General features: G+C 39.2%; 3 protein-coding genes across 10 annotated transcripts; 1 reads left to right on the top strand and 2 right to left on the bottom strand.

Annotated features, from left to right (window-relative positions):
- Positions 1-10,660: 10,660 nt before the first annotated feature.
- On the bottom strand, positions 10,661-11,695 carry LOC131180073 (uncharacterized). Its single transcript, XM_058147676.1, has 3 exons — positions 11,676-11,695; positions 10,719-11,436; positions 10,661-10,675 (listed from the first exon to the last, which is right to left on the bottom strand). The coding sequence occupies exons 1-3, from the start codon at positions 11,693-11,695 to the stop codon at positions 10,661-10,663; spliced, it is 753 nt and encodes a 250-aa protein (XP_058003659.1).
- Positions 11,696-12,952: 1,257 nt separating this feature from the next.
- Positions 12,953-18,908, top strand: LOC110645299 (protein NEOXANTHIN-DEFICIENT 1). Of its 8 annotated transcripts, none has more exons than XM_058146972.1 (10): positions 13,132-13,149; positions 14,630-14,840; positions 14,929-15,190; positions 15,376-15,422; positions 16,048-16,102; positions 16,360-16,398; positions 16,713-16,872; positions 17,770-17,833; positions 17,917-17,973; positions 18,534-18,908. In XM_058146972.1, exons 2-10 carry the CDS (start codon positions 14,776-14,778, stop codon positions 18,802-18,804), a joined length of 1,020 nt encoding a protein of 339 aa, XP_058002955.1. In that variant the 5' UTR covers positions 13,132-13,149; positions 14,630-14,775; the 3' UTR covers positions 18,805-18,908. The 8 variants fall into 8 exon arrangements, with proteins under 8 accessions (XP_058002956.1, XP_058002955.1, XP_058002953.1 ...); XM_058146970.1 differs by lacking the exon at positions 13,132-13,149 and adding an exon at positions 13,262-14,032; XM_058146971.1 differs by lacking the exon at positions 13,132-13,149 and adding an exon at positions 13,262-14,032 and having other exon boundaries at positions 14,380-14,840.
- A 90-nt stretch (positions 18,909-18,998) lies between these two features.
- Positions 18,999-22,243, bottom strand: LOC110645298 (serine carboxypeptidase-like 45). Its single transcript, XM_021798399.2, has 10 exons — positions 21,709-22,243; positions 21,485-21,586; positions 21,284-21,379; positions 20,727-20,819; positions 20,551-20,630; positions 20,149-20,430; positions 19,887-20,011; positions 19,611-19,703; positions 19,408-19,525; positions 18,999-19,327 (listed from the first exon to the last, which is right to left on the bottom strand). Exons 1-10 carry the CDS (start codon positions 21,935-21,937, stop codon positions 19,178-19,180), a joined length of 1,368 nt encoding a protein of 455 aa, XP_021654091.1. The 5' UTR covers positions 21,938-22,243; the 3' UTR covers positions 18,999-19,177.
- Between the last annotated feature and the right edge of the window lie 3,461 nt (positions 22,244-25,704).

The following is a 25,704-nucleotide window of genomic DNA, read 5'->3' as shown; positions in this document are numbered from 1 at the left end:
ACATAAGTCCTCCACTCGTATTCAGTATTCTGGGTCCAGAGGAGTCCATCGGGCCTTCTAGAGAAAGGCCTGTGAAAAATGAACATGGTTCTGATGTTGGGCTGAGTAGCGATGGGCCTGTCTTCTATTCCATGGGTGTCTATGATGCGCTTCAGACTATAGTGCCATGCTGAAATGGGCTTAAACCATTCCAGAAATCTGGACAAGAGAGTTCTGTTGGTGTTGTTCATAACATACTGATATAGGGCCATGAGTGGGAATTCTATCCCTGCAGAATAGAGAGTAACCATGCACCAGAGGAGCCATAGTTCTTTCAGAATGAGTTCTCTGCAGTGGTGGATCTCAAACAGTGAGGAAAGGGTTGTCAGGGATAAAGACAGTCGAGGAGGGGAGTAATCCCCTTAGGGTATTTCTTGCACTCAGGTAGTGAAATAGATGATCCCTTGCGAACTTAGCCATTTTTGTGATAGGCTGGTTCGGTGAACATCCGGGAGGGAAACTGTCTGGAGTAGGAACCAGGAAATTGTGCATTGGAGAAGGAGTATGTGGTCAGTACTGGGGGACCGACCTTATGAGGAATTTGGTGCGCTACCCGAGCAGGATATCCTTTTCGGGCTAAGTGGTATCAGAGCCTCGTAACGGCTTGGGTTTGCTCTTGAGGTCCCGGGTTCGAATGCCTGCCCTGTGAATGTTAAGCACTGCGCGCTAGCGTAGCGTGGTGGGTCAGTACTGGGGGACCGACCTTATGAGGAATTTGGTGCGCTACCCGAGCAGGATATCCTTTTCGGGCTAAGAAACAAAAGGGTAAAGCCAGAGAGTACCTATGGAGAGGGAAGAGACATAGCATGAGTTCATTATATGTGTGGTAAGGGCTCCCGGCTTATTTTGGTATCAGAGCTTGATTATGTTTGTATTATACATACTTCACTGGTAAGTAGGAGAGAAATTTTCAAACTCTGATATTTCTCTTAATTTCTGTATCACTGTTTTCTGCCATCTTCTCTTATCTTGGTATATCGGCTGGAAACTAGTAACTGCTTGATTCCTTCCTAGAAGGTAGAGTGATCTCTAGTCACAACGCCACGTACCAAACATGGCTTGTCAAACACCTAACCTCGCTTTCAAACTCATCTTCGCACCCTTCTCCCTCTGAGATTGTTAACCTCACTTCTTCTCTTTCTTTTTCTTCACCACTTCGAAGAACATTATCCTCCAGAATTGATAACCTCGTGGAAATATCCACTTTATCTGAAGATGCTCAGGTTGGAGAATCTCTTCTTCCTCTTCTCAGTCCATACAACATCTACAGATGATCTAGATCTTTGACCAGATCTATCAGATCTCTCATTTCTTCCAGAAGATCTTTGTCAAAAGAATATGTTCAGGCCTCCAGAATGGATCAATGCTCTCTCCAGAGTTCATCTGCTGAACAGTACGTAACCTTAGAAATCCCTCCTCAGCTCATCCCCAGATGGAGGCAAGAAGGGTTTTCTTATCTTCACTTTGGAGCCGTTCGACTTATCCTTAGTCTACATGGACGACGAGGACTTCCAGTAACAGCAAGAGTATCACTCCTCGATACGAGGTTTTTACAGTATGAACATGCAGTGATAGGGACATGTCTTACCACTTTGCATGCAGGAAGTGTGGTATTGACGTTTTTTCCTAACTACAATCTTTCCCTTAGAGATCCACATCTCAGCACTGCTTTAAAAGTCCAAATCCAACTCACGGGTGCAGCCCAAGTCACATCTTCCATGATGGCTACGTTACACCACCAGATTATTTAAAGGTTGCAAGATCATGCAGTAGATCTATCTCAGCCATCTGTATCAAATGATGCTCTGCTTGTGCTAGCAGACATTGAGACTACTCCAACAATTGTTCAGATACCTAGGCAACTGCCTAGAAATGAACTTGAACAGCTCATCCCAAAGGATTGGTTAACCAATTATGAAAGGCTTCATTCAACCTCCCAACCAATCCAGATCACAGAATCTTCTTTCAAAAGGAATCCTGATGGAACAGTACAGACTTCCTTCCAGCCACCACGGCATTCCATAGGATCCTTGCCTGTATTCCAGACCATGATGGTCCAGCCATTAGAAAAGGAGCAAGACAACTATCCCGTTGGAGCAGTAACACCAGAAAATCATTACATCTATCCTCAAAAAATAGATGGTCACTGCCCTTGGGATCTCCCAGGTTCTGGAGCATGCGATGAATATTGTGACTGTCGTGACAATTACTGGGAAAATGAATATGACCATCCTCTGTCTGACAAAAATTGGAGGAAGCTCGCCAAACAAACAAGAAGAGCCTCTTGTAAGTCACAACAAGTTCTCAGAAGAGACTATCCAGATAGTAGCCCATGGATTGGTATCCATGAGGAAACCAAGCAGAAGAAGCCTCTTCCCATCTATGAGCTTGCCCTTGAGATCATCAGAAAGGAAGGAAAGAAACTGCCCCCTCTCAAACCAGTTTCTTCCCCTCCGACTTCACTTCCTTTGGTGCAACCCTGCATGATGTTCTCACCTACCTCTTATGAAGCAGATTTTCCTCCATTAGCACAACAGACCGACCAGCAGACCAAAATCTCCACCAGACCTTTCATTCACTCAACTAAGGTTGATAGTGAAGGTCAGACAACCCCGATCACTCAAGCTGAAGAAGTTTTGAATTGGCAAACCAAGAATGCTGCTGTCCAGAATAAGGCACTACAGTGTATTGATTCCAAGATTGACCAGGTCCTCACCAGGACTCAGCATGTTGATCAAAAGATTGACTCCTTCACTGCTTTTGCCCAAAACATGTACAAGGACTTACAAAGCAGAATTACCCAGCTTTGATAGAGATCTGAAGGCTTTGATCCAACAACGGAGATTTGGTGTAGAATTCAACCAGAAGGAACAGGAGATAAGAAGGCTGAAAAAACAGTTGGCCCAAGTTGAGGCAGACTTGCATAAGCTTACAGAAGCTCCGGTCTCTTACAGCCCATTCAGCCCTTTCTCTGCTCAAACAACTCCTAATCCTTTTCTTCCTACTCCTGAACCTACTTACTCCCCTTTTGGACCTTTTAATTATTCATATGAACCACCCCCGACATACCACCCTTCTCCTTTGTTCAAACCTACTCCAACACCTGCAAGATATGAGTCAAAGAGTCCATCTTTCTCGGAAGAATCCCATCCTTCAAAAAGGAAAATTGATAAAGGGAAGGACAAAATGTATCCTGATCCTCCTCCTCAGCATATGGTGTCTATACCCTCTGAGCCAGAACCAGAAGAAGATTCTTCTGATGACAGTGAGGACGGACGAATGGATATCACGACACTGCTCATGGCTGATCCTCAGCCAACAGCCTCCCAAACAGGTCCTTCACCAACCACAGATTCTACCAGTGGCACTACAAGCCCTATAGGGCCTCCTCAAGACCCCCATGTTGAGATCCCTGATGATGAACCAATTCTAGATTTTGGACTACCAGGCGCTCCACAACAGACCAGGCCCAGTTCAGGCCCATGGTTCACCTTAGATGATGTTCCCCCATCAAAATGGAGAGATCGCCTTGCAGAATTTAAAGCTTGGCTTGATGTCCAAATGCTCCGGGAAGGTGCTGACTCCCACATTATACTCAGAGAATTCATCTCTCGAACTGTTGGCACATTGCAATATTGGTTTTCCTCCATTGGAGAATATCAGAAAGCTCAATTTTGCCACCTGACTCCCTTACAAGCAGTCAATGCTCTCTTTGCTGAGTTTCTCGGAGATGCATCCTTATACAGCAAGCAGTTAAGACAAGAGTTCTTTGATATGCGCTGCTGTTCTTTAAAAAGATCAGACATTGAAAAACACTACCAGCACATGACTCAACGTTATTATTTGCTTAATGGTTACAATGATGTCAACCTTAGGCATACTTATATTGCTTCCTTACCAGAAGCATTACAACCAGAACTCCACAGAAGTATTGCTGCTACTAGAAGAGCAATGAATGCTATCACTATAGGGGAAATCCATCAAATGACTTTGGCCTGTCTGGACAAAATGTGCGAACAACAGAAATTGTTCAAAGATATCATTGACAACAGCAAAGCTTTGAAGAATGTATGCCAGAAGTCTCACCTTGCCATTAAATGCAAGGAAAAGAACTGTGAATGCAAGCCAAAGAAGAAAGCACATTACAAGAAGCATCCCTCTGGGTTCAAACCCCTTTTCAAGCAAAAGAAAGGAAGAAGGCCAGTCAGATACTAAAGGAAGAAAAGAACGGGTACAAAGAAGTCTGACAGGTGCTATGTTTGTGGCAATCGAGGTCATTATGCCAAGAACTGCCCAAAAAACCCCAATAAGGCAGTTAAGCTATTACAACACATACAGCAGGCTTCTCACATCTCCCTGGAGCATGATGATGTTGAATCCCTATTCTCCAAGCAGATGAACCCGATGAAGATACAGTCTTTGCCCTTGGAGTAGACACTGGATCAGAAGAAGATTACTCATTCACTTCAGAAGAATCCAGTTCAGATACTGAAGCCCATTACCCGTCTTACCTGGCCCAACATATCCAATCCTCCCAATCCACTTATGGCCCAGACACTATCCCAATTCCTTTAGTCCTGATTCATATTTTTCCTAGCAAGTATGAACGGCCCATTAGTGTCATTGGCTTCCTGGATACCGGGGCTCACAAAAGCATGATGAACCCAACCATCTTACCCTCAGAATACTGGGTCCCTCATGAAGAATACTTTAAGGCTGCAGATGGAAATGTTTTAAAAACTAGCCTCATCACTAAGCACCCAATTGGAATCCAGTTCTTTCCCACTTGTATCCTCTGGACTAGGGTCATCGGGTCAGATCTTCCTGATAAGGATTTGTTGATAGGCTTTGACTTATATCAACAGGCGAAGCATTTGAAGATCCTCCCCACAGGATTGAAATATAAGAGAAATTTTCAGTCATTTACTTCTGTCCCAAGGTTATATTCTTTGGCCGATGCCTCAGCTGAATTCCAAGAGCACAAGGAGCTCCTCTTAAGGTCCTGTGCTAATTCCCATGCACATTTTCACCATCACCACCCCCTATGGAAAAACCCAGAATTCTTTGTCAGTCTTCCATTCAAACTCAATGAAGATATCAATCCGACAAAGGCATCACACCCGGGAATGAATCCTACAGACTTGGCTCTAGCCCAAGAAGAGTGCAGACAGCTTCTCCAACAAGGCCTCATAGAACCCACTTCCTCCCAATGGGCCTGCCAGGCCTTTTATGTTGAAAAAAGATCGGAACGACTAAGAGGGAAGAAAAGACTTGTCATAGATTACAAGCCTCTGAATCATTTCCTCCAAGATGACAAGTTCCCATTACCAAAGCCTGAAGCCTTATTCACCCAACTACACGAAGCCCATATCTTCTCCAAGTTTGATCTTAAAGCTGAGTTTTGGCAATTGGGTATTAATCCCTCTGATAGGCCCAAAACTGCTTTCTACATTCCTACGGCCCAATACCAATGGACAGTCCTTCCATTCGGCCTTAAGACGGCCCCATCAGTTTTCCAAAAGGCCATGACAAAGATATTCGAGCCCATACTACATAGTGCTCTTATTTATATAGATGATATCCTTCTCTTCTCCAAAGATGTTACGGCCCATAGGACACTCCTCTCCACATTTCAATGATTGGTGAATTCCTATGGAATTATGCTATCAGAAAAGAAGAGCTCACTGGCCCAAACTGACATCGACTTCCTTGGAATGAAATTCAAGGATGGAAAATACCAACCGGGACCTCACATTGCAGAAGAATTACTAAAGTTTCCTGATAAGGACTTGACAGTAAAACAAATACAACAGTTTCTTGGTATCATCAATTACATCAGGAAGTTTATTCCGCATGTGGCCGCCCACACCTGCCAGCTGTCAAAGATGCTTAAAAAGGATGCCCCACCATGGAGGGAAGAACGGACATGTGCAGTCAAAAAATTAAAAGAAGTGGCTTTAAACCCGCCACCACTAAAGATTCCCAGCATTGGACACCGCATCCTTCATACTGATGCTAGTGACACCCACTGGGGTGCCGTCCTCATCGAAGAAATTCAAGGAGAAAAGTATATCTGTGGACATGCTAGTGGAGAGTTCCCAGAGCCTCAGAAACATTATCATTCAGTCTACAAAGAGATACTAGCTGTCAAAAATGGAATAAAGAAATTCGAATTTCATTTGATTGGTCATCATTTCACTGTGATTATGGACAGCTCATCCTTCCCAAAGGTTCTAGACTTCAAAAACAAGTCTCTTCCTGAACCACAATTACTGAGGCTTAAGGACTGGTTCGCCAAGTATAAATTCACAGTCCAGCATATCAAGGGGAAGCACAACTTGGTTCCTGACCTTCTATCCAGGCCAAAAACCCTCCACCTGATCCAATCTTCCTCTACACTCCCTTTGATCCTTATGGCATCATCTTCATCCTCTCCACATACTCCTTCTCCAATGCACAATTTCCTGGTTCCTACTCCGCATAGCTTCTCCCGGATGTTCACCGAACCAAATTATCACAAAATGGCTAAGTTCGCAAGGGATCATCTATTTCACTACCTGACTGCAAGAAATACCCTAAGGGGATTACTGCCCTCCTCGACTGTCTTTATCCCTGACAACCCTTTCCTCACCTGTTTCAGTATCCACCCTGGCAGAGAACTCATCCTGGAAGAACTATGGCTCCTCTGGTGCATGGTTACTCTCTATTCTACAGGGATAGAATTCCCACTCATGGCCCTATATCAGTATGTTATGAACAACACCAACAGAACTCTCCTGTCCAGATTTCTGGAATGGTTTAAGCCCATTTCAGCATGGCGCTACAGTCTGAAGAGCATCATAGACACCCATGGAATAGAAGACAGGCCCATCGCTACTCAGCCCAACATCAGAACCATGTTCATTTTTCACAGGCCTTTCTCTAGAAGGCCCGATGGACTCCTCTAGACCCAGAATACTGAATACGAGTGGAGGACTTATGTGGGATCAATTATTGACAAGGAGGCCATGGGACCCTTGAGAAAACAACTAGCTGAATATCTTTGTGAAATCAACAGATAATATTATTGTCTGGTACCTCCCCATGTGAATTGTACATCACTTGGTCCCATCCAGTCTCTCACTAATGAGCCTATTGACTGGACCCATCCCATGTGGCAAGATTCCCAGGATCCAATGGACACAGAGTCACGAGATGCCATTCAAAGCACTAACCCACCTTCTCCTGTACACAGACAGCGGCCAAAGGACTTTTTTGGAATCGACTCTGATGACTCCGACTATGACACCCTCAATCTGTCCACCACCCCATGATAAAAGTTAAAGTTTGTCAGTCAATAATGTAATAATGTGTCTGTCTTTATTTTTGCTTTCCTTTATGTTACTTTAAGAGTGTCGGTAGCCAGTTTCTAACTGGTTGCCTGTAATGTTAAGAGCCTCCTTGCCTATATAAGGAGTTGCTCTCTTCAGTTGTAATCAGACTTAGTTCTCTTTCAATAATATTATCTGAAGTTCTCTTCCATGGCTTTCTAAACTCTTCTTCTTCTCTCCAAAAAACCTTTGAACGTGTATCATACTCTTATAATCAGAGATACGTATGCTCTACACTTGCCTCTTTAAGAGGATCCTGTGTATCAGAAATATCTTTGTTTTGGTATTAAGGTGCGACGGTCCCATTATCACATGTATAATGAACAAAAGGGCAAAGCCAGAGAGTACCTATAGAGAGGGAAGAGGCATAGCATGAGTTCATTAGATGTGTGGTAAGGGCTCCCACGGCTCTTAGCCCGAAAAGGATATCCTGCTCGGGTAGCGCACCAAATTCCTCATAAGCTCTCAGTCTCCATGGGCCGCGCACGGCCAGGGCCCAAGCCCACCACGACTCCACTTGCGCAGACTCTGGGTTCGCCAGGCCCACTCTTAGCGCAGAGCTGTTTTTTACGCAGGGGCGAGACTCGAACCCGAGACCCCCGGAACGTTACGAGGCTCTGATACCACTTAGCCCGAAAAGGATATCCTGCCCGGGTAGCGCACCAAATTCCTCATAAGCTCTCAGTCTCCATGGGCCGCGCACGGCCAAGGCCCAAAGAATTCCGGGTTTTTCCATAGGGGGTGGTGATGGTGAAAATGTGCATGGGAATCAGCACAGGACCTTAAGAGGAGCTCCTTGTGCTCTTGGAATTCAGCTGAGGCATCGGCCAAAGAATATAACCTTGGGACAGAAGTAAATGGCTGAAAATTTCTCTTATATTTCAATCCTGTAGGGAGGATCTTCAAATGCTTCTCCTGTTGATACAAGTCAAAGCCTATCAGCAAATCCTTATTAGGAAGATCCGACCCGATGACCCTAGTCCAGAGGATACAAGTGGGGAAGAACTGGATTCCAATTGGATGCTTAGTGATGAGGCTAGTTTTGAAAACATTTCCATCTGCAGCCTTAAAGTATTCTTCATGAGGGACCCAGTATTCTGAGGGTAAGATGGCTGGGTTCATCATGCTTTTGTGAGCCCCGGTATCCAGGAAGCCAATGACACTAATGGGCCGTTCATACTTGCTAGGAAGAATATGAATCGGGACTAAAGGAATTGGGATAGTGTCTGGGCCATAAGTGGATTGGGAGGATTGGATATGTTGGGCCAGGTAAGACGGGTAATGGGCTTCAGTATCTGAACTGGATTCTTCTGAAGTGAATGAGTAATCTTCTTCTGATCCAGTGTCTACTCCAAGGGCAAAGACTGTATCTTCATCGGGTTCATCCTGTTCAGAGAACAGAGATTCAACATCATCATGCTCCATGGAGATGTGAGAAGCCTGTTGTATGTGTTGTAATAGCTTAACTGCCTTATTAGGGTTTTTTGGGCAGTTCTTGGCATAATGACCTCGATTGCCACAAACATAGCACCTGTCAGACTTCTTTGTACCCGTTCTTTTCTTTCGAAAGTATCTGACTGACCTTCTTCCTTTCTTTTGCTTGAAAGGGGGTTTGAACCCAGAGGGATGCTTCTTGTAATGTGCTTTCTTCTTTGGCTTGCATTCACAGTTCTTTTCCTTGCATTTAATGGCAAGGTGAGACTTCTGGCATACATTCTTCAAAGCTTTGCTGTTGTCAATGATATCTTTGAACAATTTCTGTTGTTCGCACATTTTGTCCAGACAGGCCAAAGTCATTTGATGGATTTCCCCTATAGTGATAGCATTCATTGCTCTTCTAGTAGCAGCAATACTTCTGTGGAGTTCTGGTTGTAATGCTTCTGGTAAGGAGGCAATATAAGTATGCCTGAGGTTGATATCATTGTAACCATTAAGCAGATAATAACGTTGAGTCATGCGCTGGTAGTGTTTTTCAATGTCTGATCTTTTTAAAGAACAACAGCGCATATCAAAGAACTCTTGTCTTAACTGCTTGCTGTATAAGGATGCATCTACGAGAAACTCAGCAAAGAGAGCGTTGACTGCTTGTAAGGGAGTCAGGTGGCAAAATTGAGCTTTCTGATATTCTCCAATGGAGGAAAACCAATCTTGCAATGTGCCAACAGTTCGAGAGATGAATTCTCTGAGTATAATGTGGGAGTCAGCACCTTCCCGGAGCATTTGGACATCAAGCCAAGCTTTAAATTCTGCAAGGCGATCTCTCCATTTTGATGGGGGAACATCATCTAAGGTGAACCATGGGCCTGAACTGGGCTTGGTCTGTTGTGGAGCTCCTGGTAGTCCAAAATCTAGAATTGGTTCATCATCAGGGATCTCAACATGGGGGTCTTGAGGAGGCCCTGTAGGGCCTGTAGTGCCACTGGTAGAATCTGTGGTTGGTGAAGGACCTGTTTTGGAGACTGTTGGCTGAGGATCAGCCATGAGCAGTGTCGTGATATCCATTCGTCCGTCCTCACTGTCATCAGAAGAATCTTCTTCTGGTTCTGGCTCAGAGGGTATAGACACCATATGCTGAGGAGGAGGATCAGGATACATTTTGTCCTTCCCTTTATCAATTTTCCTTTTTGAAGGATGGGATTCTTCCAAGGAAGATGGACTGTTTGGCTCATATCTGGCAGGTGTTGGAGTAGGTTTGAACAAAGGAGACGGGTGGTATGTCGGAGGTGGTTCATATGAATAATTAAAAGGTCCAAAAGGGGAGTAAGTAGGTTCAGGAGTAGGAAGAAAAGGATTAGGAGTTGTTTGAGCAGAGAAAGGGCTGAATGGGCTGTAAGAGACCAGAGCTTCTGTGGGCTTATGCAAGTCTGCCTCAACTTGGGCCAACTGTTTTTTCAGCCTTCTTATCTCCTGTTCCTTCTGGTTGAATTCTACACCAAATCTCCGTTGTTGGATCAAAGCCTTCAAATCTCTATCAAGCTGGGTAATTCTGCTTTGTAAGTCCTTATACATGTTTTGGGCAAAAGCAGTGAAGGAGTCAATCTTTTGATCAACATGCTGAGTCCTGGTGAGGACCTGGTCAATCTTGGAATCAATACGCTGTAGTGCCTTATTCTGGACAGCAGCATTCTTGGTTTGCCAGTTCAAAACTTCTTCAGCTTGAGTGATCGGGGTTGTCTGACCTTCACTATCAACCTTAGTTGAGTGAATGAAAGGTCTGGTGGAGATTTTGGTCTGCTGGTAGGTCTGTTGTGCTAATGGAGGAAAATCTGCTTCATAAGAGGTAGGTGAGAACATCATGCAGGGTTGCACCAAAGGAAGTGAAGTCGGAGGGGAAGAAACTGGTTTGAGAGGGGGCAGTTTCTTTCCTTCCTTTCTGATGATCTCAAGGGCAAACTCATAGATGGGAAGAGGCTCCTTCTGCTTGGTTTCCTCATGGATACCAATCCATGGGCTACTATCTGGATAGTCTCTTCTGAGAACTTGTTGTGACTTGCAAGAGGCTCTTCTTGTTTGTTTGGTGAGCTTCCTCCAATTTTTGTCAAACAGAGGATGGTCATATTCATTTTCCCAGTAATTGTCACGACAGTCACAATCTTCATCGCATGCTCCAGAACCTGGGAGATCCCAGGGGCAGTGACCATCTATTTTCTGAGGATAGATGTAATGATTGTCTAGTGTTACTGCTCCAGCGGGATAGTCGTCTTGCTCCTTTTCTAATGGCTGGACCATCATGGTCTGGAATACAGGCAAGGATCCTGTGGAATGCCGTGGTGGCTGGAAGGAAGTCTGTACTGTTCCATCAGGATTCCTTCTGAAAGAAGATTCTGTGATCTGGATTGGTTGGGAGGTTGAATGAAGCCTTTCATAATTGGTTAACCAATCCTTTGGGATGAGCTGTTCAAGTTCATTTCTAGGCAGTTGCCTAGGTATCTGAACAATTGTTGGAGTAGTTTCAGTGTCTGCTAGCACAAGCAGAGCATCATTTGATACAGATGGCTGAGATAGATCTACTGCATGATCTTGCAACCTTTAGATAATCTGGTGGTGTAATGTAGCCATCATGGAAGATGTGACTTGGGCTGCACTCGTGAGTTGGATTTGGACTTTTAAAGCAGTGCTGAGATGTGGATCTCTAAGGGAAAGATTGTAGTTAGGAAAAAACGTCATTACCACACTTGCTGCATGCAAAGTGGTAAGACATGTCCCTATCACTGCATGTTCATACTGTAAAAACCTCTTATCGAGGAGTGATACTCTTGCTGTTACTGGAAGTCCTCGTCGTCCATGTAGACTGAGGATAAGTCGAACGGCTCCAAAGTGAAGATGAGAAAACCCTTCTTGCCTCCATCTGGGGATGAGCTGAGGAGGGATTTCTAAGGTTACATACTGTTCAGCAGATGAACTCTGGAGAGAGCATTGATCTATTCTGGAGGTCTGAACATATTTTTTTGACAAAGATCTTCTGGAAGAAATGAGAGATCTGATAGATCTGGTCAAAGATCCAGATCGTCTGTAGATGTTGTATGGACTGAGAAGAGGAAGAAGAGATTCTCCAATTTGAGCATCTTCAGGTAAAGTGGATATTTCCACGAGGTTATATTCTGGAGGATAATGTTCTTCGAAGTGGTGAAGAAAAAGAAAGAGAAGAAGTGAGGTTAACAATCTCAGAGGGAGAAGGGGTCTGAAGATGAGTTTTAGAAACAGGATTAGGTGTTTGACAAGCCATGTTTGGTACGTGGCGTTGTGACTAGAGATCGCTCTTAATTTCTGTATCACTGTTCTCTGTCATCTTCTCTTATCTTGGTATATCGGCTAGAAACTAGTAACTGCTTGACCTACGATTCATTCTACAGTAGAAGCAGATGATAATAAATCATTTGTCCTTTGGTTTTATTGCTTATTTCGAGTGTTTGAAGCTTTTTTTAATAGGATATTACAGTATTTAGAACTTTAAATAAGAGTGCATGAGAATTTTTTTTTAAAAGAAAAAGATTTTTTTTAATTAATTAAGAACACACGAAAATAATATTTTTTAAAAAAATTTATTCTCAAATAAGATATTTATTTATTTTATAAATCTATCCCTAATCGCTGTAGTCTAGGTAATCTAAGCAATTCAGAAATATGTGTACTTTTCCTTATCAATTGCCAAACTGACTCTATTTGATGCCTTTTTTTTTCTTGGAGAATAACGGTTTTTTTTTTTTTCTTTTTTTAAAGATGACGGAAGCAGCTTAATAGACTCCAGTTGATTATTGTGCGCGTGCACTTCAAATCAGTGATAGAAATTTTGTTATGAGATGGGATGGATGTAAACTTAAGAGTTATTTAAATAAAATTTAATCATAACTCTCCCCCCTTCTTTTTATCTATTTTTATTCCTCAAATTAAAGTATGAAAAAAAATAAAATTTACTTTTATTTATTTTTACTTTTTATTAATTTATCCATTTTTAAATAAATTACATAACGCACTTATTCATCTTTATTTACCTTTTCTTCTCTCTCATTCAAACATACTTTAAAGTACAAATGCAGTAGGAAGGTGAGGCTTGGTAGATGACACGTTCAGGTTATCAAGCAAAAACTAAAGCCCATAAAGACATGAGAAATTCTGTGCATGATTGCTGGAGGTTGTGTTGTGTGGGGTGTTTTTATGCTTTGTGCGGGTCTATGTCAGCATGTGATCATCAATCACCACTGGAAAGGAAACTTGTTTACGGTTTTCATCGAGGTTACAGGTAACGCTTTTCTGCAACATCATTTTTGCTATTAATTTACATCTCTAGTGGAGAGTTTTATTATGAGCAAGACGGGGATAATGAGAGGTGGATTTAGCGCGGGGATAATGAGGTGGAAAGCTTAATATATCATCAAGTTCAATTATAGGACGGATATATGATATTGTTTATGTTGTCTTGCTACATAGAATCATTTGCAACCTTTGTTTGCCCTCCTAAAAATGCTATCCCAAAACGGCATGCATGGGACAACCAGTTGATTAAGATTTAAACGTCAATAAATCATGTGGGTTGGTGTTGGTGGAGAGTTGGTTGTAGCTGTAGATCATATCATTCAGGTGTGGCTAATTAAATATTGGAGATAATCTACCAACGTTTTAAAATAATATAAATTATGCAGTAGATTACATTTTATACATTGGAAATCTAAAAAGGCCAATATAATAATTGGAAAACAATCCCCAAGTTGTGTAAAATAAATATTTTTAAAAGACAAAAGGAAAAGAACTCGAAACCAATTGGATTCATGAAAATCTGGGTCTTTCTTAATTAAGAGAACCCATATGTTTTCGTCATTATGTGGTGGAGGGGAAACAAAAGAATTATGGAATCAAGAACGGAAACAATTATTGTATTACAAGCAGAACGAGTGGTTCGGTCGGTGAAGTGAAGCCTTGTTTGATGGTTTTGTTAAATTCGATTGGCGTCAAATGAAAAGCTCGCGTATGATAAAATGAATGGAGGATAGATAAAGCCTATCCACTTCTGCTGCTTCTGATTGCTTAGCTCACTACCTGCCCCGCCTCTTTAATTTCTCTTTCTTTCCCACATAAATTATGTGTTCCATACTCTCTCACGCTAGATGCTTCAATTTCTGGCAACTGTAAGCTCGACTATTTCCACTCATCACTTCTCACTTCTCACTTCTCTAAGGGAAGAGTTCTTTTGTTGGTTGTGTTCATAAAATATAAGATGGCTTTTCTTATTTGTTATTTTTATTAGTGTCCGTTATGGTGTATGGCTACTTGTACACAGTCCCTTCTTGGGTTAATCTTCCATGGGCATATTAGTTTCTTTTGATTTTAGTAGCTGAGTCGCAACTGCATTCTCTCTGCATCCTAAGCTGAAGCATCTAGGTTTCATGTCTTGTGTTTCATTTTCTCAAAATTAAATGAACGTGATGCAACAGTTTCTTTATTTTCATGAAATAATTTGGACCCTTGTGATCAGATGTATCTGGAGGAAAAAAAAAATCGAAAGATCAATATGCTTCGAAGTTCAAAGTGTTCATGCAGGAATTTTATTCCTCCAAATCATGTCTCAGAGCTTGAATTTGGAGTTCTTAAGTAGTTTATTATTGTACTCAAAGCATAGATGAACTTTCGTGTGCTGGGAGTCCCTGCTATATACCTCAAGATTTTCTTTCTTGAGGGAGAATTCCGAAATTTATTGCATAGTATGACACTACATAGCAATGCAGAATGCAGATTGCAGATCTGTTCATTCTTTATAGACTCTCTCAAGTCAAATAAAAGAATGGATATTGCCGCATTTCGTTAGGGATTGTGGGTTGCAGTTTGAATTGCTTTTGACATCTCCAAATCTTGTAAATCGCTATCTGAAATCATGGAAATTGCGGAAACAAAATGTTTGTCTGGCTACGGCAAGCCTCCTTGGATATTTAAAGGCAGGCATGTATCTCACGGCTCTCTCTTCCATACTTCATTATATACCATTAACATACATTGAAATTGCTTAATGATCTGTTTGTTCATTCAGTGCCTTGTATCAGCTTCATCTTGTAAAAGCAGAAACAGCTCGAGCATTCATTCCAAAAGAATTTAGATTAGTTGAAGCTTTTGGGTATATGTTCATTATAAATTTATGGTCGTGTTTGAACTTCGAAGGGGCAAAGGGGCTGGGGTTGATCAGTTCAAGAATTCCTTTTCACCCACAATTCACATTTTTGCACTGTAGGTACACTCTTGGTGGCTTTTTTCTTGCCAACTACGAGGAAAGTCCTGCTGGAGCATTTGATGAGGTTTTAGATATGTGTTCTTTACTCAAAATTGTTTGCTTTGAAATTGATCTTTGGTGATTAAATTCATCTCATGTCATGGAAAATTGTCAATGAGCTTTTGTATGGCCACTTGAGTAAAAAGGATTGTTTGGTTTTGGTTAGTTCATTGATCAATAGCATCAGTAACAGTGTTTTTCTATCCACAGCTAGTGGTGATTGCGGGAATCGTGTGGAACCCTCCAATGTCTTGTGCGTATGTTTACCATCCCATCTCTTCTTGTTTATAATGATGAATAATAAACAATTGATTTAAAAGCAAAAGCACCCATTTTTTTCTTGGTTCAATTACTATCATCTGGCCCATAGCCTTTGTCTTGATCCAAGTTTTATTTCCCAGTTTGATGAGGGCCATCATGGTTTAACTTTACTGGCTACATATATAGTGGGTCAGTCAACTTTGTAACTTGCATTTCTTTTCTATTGTTCAACACATATTCTTATCATGCAATTAAAAAAAAAAAAAAAACAAATATTCTTATCAAATTAATAATCTTTCAATATACGAAGGCCACCATATTTTTCGCAAGTGGTCTCAGAAAGGCCACCATATTTTTCTGCAAGTGGTCTCCGAGCAACTGGTCAAGTTGCTGTGGTTTCATTTTGGTGATTCAGACAGCATCAAACAAACCATGGGAGTATGTTTTTCAGTATGCACTGAAGCACATAGTTTCCTACCCAGTGCGCCTGAAACCCCTATTATAGGTTGCAGCAATGTCCCTTTCTGCTGATATAGGATGTTCTTTCCAATTATATTCTTTAAGTTGACATCAACTAGCAATTTTCAACTTTTTAGTAGCCTTTATTCTTGTTGTCAACAGATGGGCAGCCAGAGTGCTTGTGAGCAGTGATGATGCTTGTGGTCATGGACGAAAGGTGCGGAAGGTCACGAAATCCTCGAGCAAATTCTGAAATTTGGCTTTGTGTTTCAATGGATTTCGTAAAGTTTTTTATTGGAACATCTTAATTGTTTGAATATTTTAAGAATACTATCACTAGAGTGAAATGATATAAAAAAGTTGTGCAGCAATTGCTAGATGGAATTTTCCTGGTGCTACTTGGCCACTGAACCAGAAGTATTGGAAAATAATTTATATCTTATTGTTTATCATTCCTTGACCCTTTACTTGCAGGAAGTTGGGCTCCCAAGTCAAGTTGCCAAGTTTTCTAAGGTGATTTTTATTCTGTGAACTTCACCATTACATCAGATTTTATTACTCTGTTCTGATTTGCTATATCTGGCTATCTGCTACTTCATAACCTTGGAATATTATTCTTCAAGTAGGGCTCCCTTATATATTGCTTAAGATAGAAATGTATTCAGTTTTTCACTGAAATTAGCCCCCCTAAGATGGATAATGGTTATACCATTCCTTAATCAAAATACTGATAGCAAGTCATTGACATTGCAAATTTATGAGCAATTTCATTTTAATGAAAATGAGACATTCTTATCTTGTATTGTAATAAACTCTGTTTGAAACAGAGAATAGCTGTGATTCCTTTGCAGCAAAGGAGTAAATCTAATCACTTCCTCAACATGATTGGTTTGAGTACTGCACACTCTGATAGCATGGATGTTCAGGTGACTGAAATTAATGGTCCTTCTGCGATAAACATTTGTAATATCAACCTTGCAACTGTTGGTGAGTTGGTTTCATATTGAAGCTTCAATTCTTTCTAGCTAAAATGTAGCTTTGATTCTCAATTGTTAGAATTTTCCATGACAAAGAAACCACTTTTAGAAGGAGAATTTATTAGTACCATCGTTTTCCAAACCCATTTAGTATTCCTTCCTCCTAAGTTGAAACACTTGCTTGTTTCAGTTGCAATGAGAATAGCCTCTCTTTATTTTCTTATGTGAATGTGCCATGTGAAGGAGCACTGCTTAGTGCTTACACTTGTTGCACATAGCAGCTAGCTATTGTAGACTCGGAGGCTTCTGATGATTTTTATGCTTTATCATAAGCATCATAGGTTTTTTCTATCGATTTGTTAACTGTGCTGCCTTACTGTAGATGCGTCTTCTGCCCATATCAGGAGATTTAAGAAAAAAAATGATTTACAAATTGGGAATTGTAGAGAAAAAAGATAGGGAAAGACTCAAAGAAGAGATCAAGATAAGAGAATTAAGAAAAAAAAGTTCATCTAATGACATTTCATTAAGCAAAAATAACACAACTGACTCAAGAAAAATCCTCCTACTTATACAGTGAATTGTTTGGAATCCCAAAACTTAAATAGAATTCCAAAAATAATGAAAATATGCAATAACTAAAACAATGTTGATTCTCAATCTTTCCATACCAACCAAATCACTCATTTTACTTGTTTATATCAAAATTGGTAAGGGATATAGAAGCCTTGAGTTCAAATAATTATTCATATAGGAAATTAACCACCTCTTGTTAGGCAACAATTTTCTCATCAGAAAATTTTGAATTTCGCTTGAAGAGTTTTGCATTTGTAAACACAGCACTTCATCTTTAAAAGCATCTTGATTGGCTTCATTACTGCATATGCTTTATTTTTGGTGTTGGCAGTTCCTGGTTTGAAACTTGACAAGCGGATGGGGCCAGCAATCAAAATGTCACTACCAAGTTTTAGGTAAATTTCAATGTGGTTGGTGTTTAAAGAATCACCTGTTGTATCGTATGGCAACTTAAATTATACAAGTTGTGAAAATGCAGTGGACGTACAAAGCATAATCCCAACCTTCTGAAGTATTCATGCAATATCGAGTGCAGGTATCTTTTCTTTTCTGATTATAGTCTTACGTGAAAAGATACTTTCTTTAGAGACTTTGGTCCTAAAAATATTCTTCTTTGATGCAAAGGGGCTGTTGCATGTCACATTTAATGTTTTTAATATGTCCTCTGTCCTCATTCTATTTGGGTATACAACTGCGGGCAATAGCAATCAGATAATATATGACAAAAATGCTACTAGGCAATAGCATAACCAAAGGCATATTAGAGATAGGATTATAGATATATCATAATCATATTAATTACAACTGATACTGGTCAAAGCCAAAATACATTTACAAATGCAAAAGTAAACATACAATCAATTAAACCATATGAAATACAACCCAAACCTACAAAGGCTTCATTGGCATATTTTTATTTCACTTGATGAGTGAAAGATCCCAGAGTATAATGTCACACACATTCATTAAGCATGTTGACTGCAAAGCTCTTGAGTAATTTCAAAAAACAATCACTTCAAATGAATTATGGTAGAATCTAGTGTTACTGAGCAGTTGAAATGATTATTGAATATGCTTCCTAATAAACTGTCACAGGGTGCGATCTGTGCAGCCAGCGAAGGTATCCAGACTATTTCCAGCATCAAAGCATGACACAGAAGAATCTTTGGGCCACCACAAATGCAAATCTGGAGATGCTATTAATGGAGAACTCCTAGATTATGGACAGAGCCTAAGCATTTCTGTGATGTTATCAAAACCCATATTAGCTTTGCAGTTCAGTTGTCTGAAAATGCAGGTTGAAGCCCCAATTGCAGTTTCCCACTGCTCTAAAAGTTCCTGCAGAACTTCCTTGGGGGTTTCTTGACTAAGCACATGCAATATTGCCTCCACTCCAAACACCCTTAATCTTTTTTTTCCTCAATGAGCCGTAGTGCAATAAAAATTTCACAAAAGCCCAAATTGCATCCATTTGTTGATTCTAAGCACTTCTTTTATTTTGTTATTTTTCCAAGATTCATTGGTTTATTCGTAGCACAGGGAAAAAAAAAAGGTTTAAAATTCGCAATAAAATACATTTTTTCCTTTACTCAAAATCTTTACAAATTTTTTTTACATTTCATAGCATGGACAAATCCAAGTAACAAAACAAACAAACAAGTGCCTTTTTGCAGTAGCAATCCAACTTTACTTACAATTGAATTAGTAATTCCATCCAAGAACTGGATCATTTGATCAGATCAAAACGCTTCTGGTAGAGGCCGCCCTTCCAAAAATGCCTTGAACAGCACTAAAGATCTCTCAGGCTGAGAAAATGGAGCTTCATGGGATGCTCCTCTGATAGTGGCAAAGGACAGGATATTGCCGTATACTTGAGTCCATCCACCAACCTGAGGGTGAAAGATCATTCAAAATCTTTCCTGTTACACCTTCTAAATTTCTAATTTATATACTCTTCAATGAGACTTACCTGCTGCCCCTCAAACCAAACTCTGTAAGGCACGGAGGTTTTCAGTCCCAATTCCTCGGCCAGTTGATGAATTAAGGTTCGACTTCCAGTCAATGGGATGACAGAATCTTGATCTCCACTGCATTTATAGAACCAATGTTCAGTTCTTTTTCTTCTTCTAATTATCTGAATTAATCAAGCAGTTTAACAAGGCAGGAGTTCACCTGTATACCAAGACTGGGATTCCTGCTTTGATCAGCCTGCCCACAATAGGAATCGTTGGTATCTCCAAATCCAGCAGCTCATAACCTAGGACGCTGTGATCAACATAGTGAGAAGAAAATTATCAAACAGCACAACTAACAAAATGGAAAAGGATAACAGAAATAGTTTATCCCATATCTTCCTCCCAATTGCAAGTTCTCAGATAGGCAGTAACTTGACAACTGCCCTGGAAATAGCGAAGCATTGCAAATATGATTTCTGTGAAGAAGAATTACTTGCTGCAAACAGTCCATCGTTGGACACCTACAAGGAGTGCGTGGAGAGTCATCTGCACGTCCAGCCTGTTGAGATAATTAACTGTTTCATCTTCTACACATACATCTATATTGTCAGCGACTTGCTGTAGGACCAAAAAAGGCAGGAAAAAACCAGTCTAACAATTAGCAACTGGATGGCTGCCAATGATACCAAGTGAAAAATGAAGGCAAAATTGTTGCAAACGAAAGAAGAGTTTATCAAATGATAGATTCTACTCACCTGGGGACTAAGGGCCTTGGACTGTGAGAGCAGTGATGATATACAGACATCAAGAGTAACATCATACTTGTCCACAAATCTACTTGTTTCTCTACTCACTTGACCCATCACCCTTGAGCAAATAGGAGAAACTGAACCTCTGTAGTATTCACTCACATAGCGTGAGTAGTTACAAACTGAAGTGAACATTTTATAGGTTGTGTCTGATATCAATCCATGAGACCAGAAGAACTCAGCCCTCGAATTGAAGTCCGTGGCAAACTCCAGAACTGGATTTCCTATCTGCAATCATATGGGAAAAAGCCTCAGATTGAACCCTTTTATAAATCGCTAAATTCTCATGAAAAACAAAAACTTTGTAAACAAAACAAAGTTGGAATCCATTTCTTCGTTACTTCTTACAGCAATTCCTTTCAAATTGAACAAATTCTGCTTCTTGTTGAATTCAAGCATGAGTTCAGCTAGTTGAGGAGCGTAATGACCTAATTATTTATATAAAAGAATAAAAGAATTATTCTCCTGTTTTCAATATGATCAGACTGGAAAAGTATGAATTGTTTGTGACAGCAAAATATTACCAGCATAGCTTTCTCCAGTGATGAACAAGCTTCTATTTGTGTACTGTGGAAATTTGACAAACCATTTTTGCAAAAACAGCAGATTGTCCCAAGCTATAAAAGGCAAAAGACAAAATTAGGTTCAAAATGAAAGGTATATGTCGGTAAAGGTCACCTTTTGTCAACTGAGAAAAAAAAAAAAGAAAGAACATAGTAGCCATTGAAATGGCATATCTGTAAAGTGAGAAGGGAAAAAGAAAAGAGAGATTCATTCTTGAAGCTTTTGTGTGGTAAGAATTCAAAAGAATTAGAACACAGGAAAAAGGATTAACCCAGAAATTCTTAAACACACAAAATAAAATTATTTGAATTGACTTTGAATCTTTGACACAGAAATGTTTCTTGTGCAATTCAAAATTGTTTCAATTGATAGTTTCTTATCCTTTCTTCTCTAGCAAGATTTCCAGGTAGAAAATTAGCAAAAGAAAGTTTAGCAAATTGAGGGTGAAAATAAATTGAAAAGCTAATAATAACTTAACAGAAGGAGAAGTAAGTACCAAAAATTGGTGTAAATATACCTGTGGTCTTGTCATTAACAGCCTCATAAGAGGAGGTATCAGTGGAATAAGAGAACCCAACTCCAATTGGTGACTCCAAGTACAACATATTTGCTTCTGTAATGCAATGAGCATGCTGAAGTTCAGCACTTTGTGGATTGTTTAATGCAAAAAAAAAAAAAAAAATCAATAACGCATTCCGGGATAAATTTGCATCCTTGCCTGTATTCCAGCTGTACTGGTTCTTGATAAGAACCTCCCCACTTGGCCTGAATGGCCCATTTTCAGAGAACGCTCCAACTCCCAATGAAGAGCAACCTGGCCCTGAAGAAAACATCACCAACAAACGATCATAACCCAAAAGAAGAATCCTTGCATCGCTTAAATTAAAATAATAATAATAATAATAATAATAATAATAATAATGATAATTACAGCGTTAGTACCTCCATTTAGCCAGAGAACAAGAGGCTTAGAAGCAGGATCTGTTTCTGCTTCAGCAAAGTAGTAAAACAGAGCTTTCTGGTTTTTCTCATCAACGGTCACATAACCCGAATACTGCTGGAACCCGACTTGAGGTTGACCTGGTAACTGAACAATTCGATCAAAAAGGAAGAGGTTGGACTCTGCTATTATGAAAAAACACAGCAGAAACAGAAGTACAGGCAATGCCATTATTTCCCTTGTGAGATGAGGCAATGTTCCAAAGCAGATAGCGAAGCAAAGAACCCAGAAGGAGAAACAGTGTAAAAAGAGAAAGCTACTAGAGGCAGCTAGGATGTTGCTCGGTGGGGGGGCATTATATAAAGACTAAAACAGAAGAGAAGAGGAGATGGGTACTGTGTGTTTGCATTATTATATTATTTAAAAAAAAATGTTGCTTTGGAAGACACAGACTTGGAGCAGAAACAGATGGGTGTGAGTTGGAGTGGTGGTCTTATCTCAGTCATAAATGGTGTGTGACTGTGAACTGAAAATTGAAAAGAGAGATTGTGTGTTTTTGAAGGCCTGAACCCTGGATTTGCTCACGGACGTTACAGCTCTACTGTGTTTGTTTTTTAGTGTTAGACCCAATTACAAGTAAAGCCAAAATATAATCATATCACAACAGTATCAGCTTACATGCTTTACAGTAGTATGGCTTCTACCAGAGGAACTTTTTCACAGTATACTTTTCCTTTTCTTTTCTCAAAGGCAGAACCATTTTGGTGAATGGTGAATATTACTGGATATATCTCTCTCTTTATGTCAATTTTGAAGAAAATGGTTTTATGTTGGAATCATGATTTATGAGCTCAATCAACTATCCATTGTTAACCCTTTTTTTATTCCACACCTCCTGAATATTTTGGAATAGCCCAGAAATTCCAAAAGGCAGGCAGCAAGACTAATGTTTCCAAGACTCGAACTTGAAATGTTATCATCCATGCCTTAGTGTCATCATTCCACAAACACATCATTGGCTACTATCCATCCTTATAGCTAAGAGCAATCAAGACTTTCTTTTTTGGTTTTCTCGGCTTCAATCTAATTGAAGCATGAAGTTAGGGGTGAAAACAATTCGAAATTGAAACTAATTAAATTTAGATAAATTAAGATTAAATTTGAATTAGATTGAAGATAAAAAATTGAATTTTTTTTTCTTTTATGATTGATTTTAGTTAAAATCAAACAGAATAAAAATGAAAATTAAAATCAGAACCAAAATATCCTTTGATTTGGTTTAAATCCCTCAGAACCTAAAACTAGAGTTGCTTAGTCTACTTGACCTATCATCACATGTAAAAAAATACAACCCAGATCTGCAATAATATAAATTTCTTGTTTATTTATTTATTTCTTTTAGAATATGGACTGTTTGAGAGACATCATTGAAGATGTATGCAATTAAAATTAGGACATAGCCCTATCAAGAATCAACAATGACCTCTAAGAAATCAGTTGATTGAAGATTTGAAGTTATCCACAAATACAGCAAACAAATACTATAATGATTATTGCAGATCACTTTTTTTTTTTACATGTTCAAAGAAGAATCTTTTTAGATGGTTTACTTTGTTTGACATGTCTTAAAAAGCCTTATGTTTTGTCTGGCCACTGTAGCAGTAGAAGTAAAAGAGTCATCTCATGAAACTAAAGACAAGACATTCAAAATGGAAGGACAAAGCATTCCCCCTAGAGCAGTAATACATTCATACTTATATATATATATATATATATATATATATATATATATATATATATATATATATATCCACGTACATAACAACAAAAAATGAATGCTTCTTTCTCTTTTTCTTGATCAAGCCATCATGCATGCTACCACTCAGCGTGGTGGCCTAGTAATAGATTAATTTTTGGTGTTGAAGGTTTTCAATTCAAGTTTGATTAATTCCCTTTGAGACTAAATATTGTTTCCGCTATGCATGAGAATATAAAGCGACTCGGGTGTATTCACTCTCAACACTTTGAGACCCATTGCAAGTGGTGAGAAATTTCTTCCTATGAATTGAGTTAAATCAGGGATAATGAAAACTGTTTAACTGCAGATTCTGAGTATAGAGGTAATAATCGTCGCATTCGGAAAGCTTTTTTTCTGCAATTAAAAGAAACAGCCATCATACGATGCTTGGTTGGTTTTGAAATTAATAAAAATGCAGTTTCTGAAATAAAAATTCTGTTTTTATTTAAGTTTATGCAATTCTGTAAACACAAGAAAATTCAGAAAAGTGTGCTCCAAGTCCAAGTATGCGCAATACAACAAATTCATTTCCCCTTCAAGGTCACACATATCTCAAGCAAACGTTATGCACTTTACCTTCAAAATTCAGGCTGTTAGCAATTAGCATATATCATAGATTGTAGCACAATAAGGTAACTTTTGAAAAGAAAAATAAGAAAAGTAGAAAGAGAGATAGGTAGTGGCTGTGGTCGCCATTGCCATGGTTGGAATTGGGAAATGCGTTGGGAACTAAAGAGCAGCAATAGCATCAAGCCCATATCTAAGCCTTTCTATGTCTTGTAAGGGAAGCAAAGATCTACTTTATTTCTTTCTCACAACTTTTAATATTTTCCTTCCCTTTCTATGCTTCCTATTTTAATTTGCATATATAGAAAAAGCTAACTTACTTTAATGGTTTCCTAATTTTTTCCCAAGAAATGAATATTAATTGCTCTACTGATATCTTTCAATTAAAAAAAAATGATGGCTCATTTACTGTATCTTCTTTTTTCCATGTAGAATTCAAATGGGAAATAAATTGGTATTGCTTTTGAAAGGGACAATACACACATAGTAAAGTCTATATCATATATGTATGGCTACCTAGGTTTTCAACTGTAAAGCAAGTATTCAACTCAATCAATGGGAATTGTAAAAGCAACAACTTTTCTAGGTAAAGTATTCCTCAATATTGGAGGGTGTCGTCACTTAAAGAAGAACAAATCTTGCTTACATATACATATTTCCAATGAGATGATGCTTAAAAATAATTTCTTTTAATTGTTTATTGGTAAATCTATTGCTAAATCTTGGTCAATAAATTATCAACGAAGTTCATTGTAACCAACTTCGCTCATTGGTAATCCATTGTAATTGAAATGATTAATAGATTTTCTATGAGTGAAAAAATTGTTTATAATTTATAAAATTCTTGTAATAATGTAAATTAAAGAAAGAAAGATTGTGTATAATAATGGGCAAGTATAACACAAATTGAAAAGAGATTAATTAAGCTATGTGTGATGTGATGATGAGGTCAAGAGGAGAATGATTTCCACTAGTTAAGCATGATGAAAGAGATTTTTTTTTTTTTTTTCATTTTCATTTATGAGAGACAAGCTTGTGTGACACATGCAATTTCACCCAACCATTTGTAGAACCAAAAGGCAAAACCCATACAGAAAAAGCAGCAACAGGCACACCACTCACTCACACTCACACACATACACACACATATATAAATATTTGTCTTGGAAGCACCTCAACCATGTTCCCTTTGCCTTTTAATAGGGGCCCATATATGAACTAACTTCCATACAAACTTTCACAAGTAGAAGATTAAAAGAGTATTTAGAAGAGTTGAACTTAATCCATTATAATCATTTCAATGTAATAATTGTGAGGAATTTAACAAACAAAACCAACTATGTGGGGTAGTCTTTCCTTCTTTCTAGCTGATTTGCCTCACTTGAAAATTTAGTTTAAGCCAATGGGGCAGAATTATAATGGGAACAAATTATAGTGTGAGAAATTTTTCTAAAGCCAATGTCACTAAGCAGAAAGTTAAAAACTGGTAGATAAGGAGGGTCAAAATCACCTTTAAATGTATGTAGGGTCTTGGCTTGCCCTTCTTTCCACCATAGGAAAAAGAAATTCTTTTTATCCTTAAATGCCCTTATTATATTGAGATGCACATGCCCATCAAGGCCAAGGCCAACAT

The sequence above is a fragment of the Hevea brasiliensis genome, chromosome 5, assembly GCF_030052815.1.
Source record: "Hevea brasiliensis isolate MT/VB/25A 57/8 chromosome 5, ASM3005281v1, whole genome shotgun sequence".
NCBI classification, from domain to species: Eukaryota; Viridiplantae; Streptophyta; class Magnoliopsida; order Malpighiales; family Euphorbiaceae; genus Hevea; species Hevea brasiliensis.
This window is presented reverse-complemented; position numbering and strand designations above follow the sequence as displayed.

Excerpts from the sequence above, each read along its gene's own strand:
- LOC131180073 (XM_058147676.1), bottom strand. The coding sequence starts at position 11,695 with ATGGACGACGAGGACTTCCA. Across the intron at positions 11,437-11,675 it reads ATGGACGACGAGGACTTCCA|GTTGCAAGATCATGCAGTAG; the intron begins GTAACAGCAAGA and ends GATTATCTAAAG.
- LOC110645299 (XM_058146972.1), top strand. The coding sequence starts at position 14,776 with ATGGAAATTGCGGAAACAAAATGTTTGTCTGGCTACGGCAAGCCTCCT. Across the intron at positions 14,841-14,928 it reads CCTTGGATATTTAAAGGCAG|TGCCTTGTATCAGCTTCATC; the intron begins GCATGTATCTCA and ends TTGTTCATTCAG. Across the intron at positions 16,873-17,769 it reads TATCAACCTTGCAACTGTTG|TTCCTGGTTTGAAACTTGAC; the intron begins GTGAGTTGGTTT and ends TGGTGTTGGCAG.
- LOC110645298 (XM_021798399.2), bottom strand. The coding sequence starts at position 21,937 with ATGGCATTGCCTGTACTTCTGTTTCTGCTGTGTTTTTTCATAATAGCA. Across the intron at positions 20,012-20,148 it reads CCAAGGCCCTTAGTCCCCAG|CAAGTCGCTGACAATATAGA; the intron begins GTGAGTAGAATC and ends TTGGTCCTACAG. Across the intron at positions 19,704-19,886 it reads CGATGGACTGTTTGCAGCAA|CGTCCTAGGTTATGAGCTGC; the intron begins GTAATTCTTCTT and ends TGTTGATCACAG.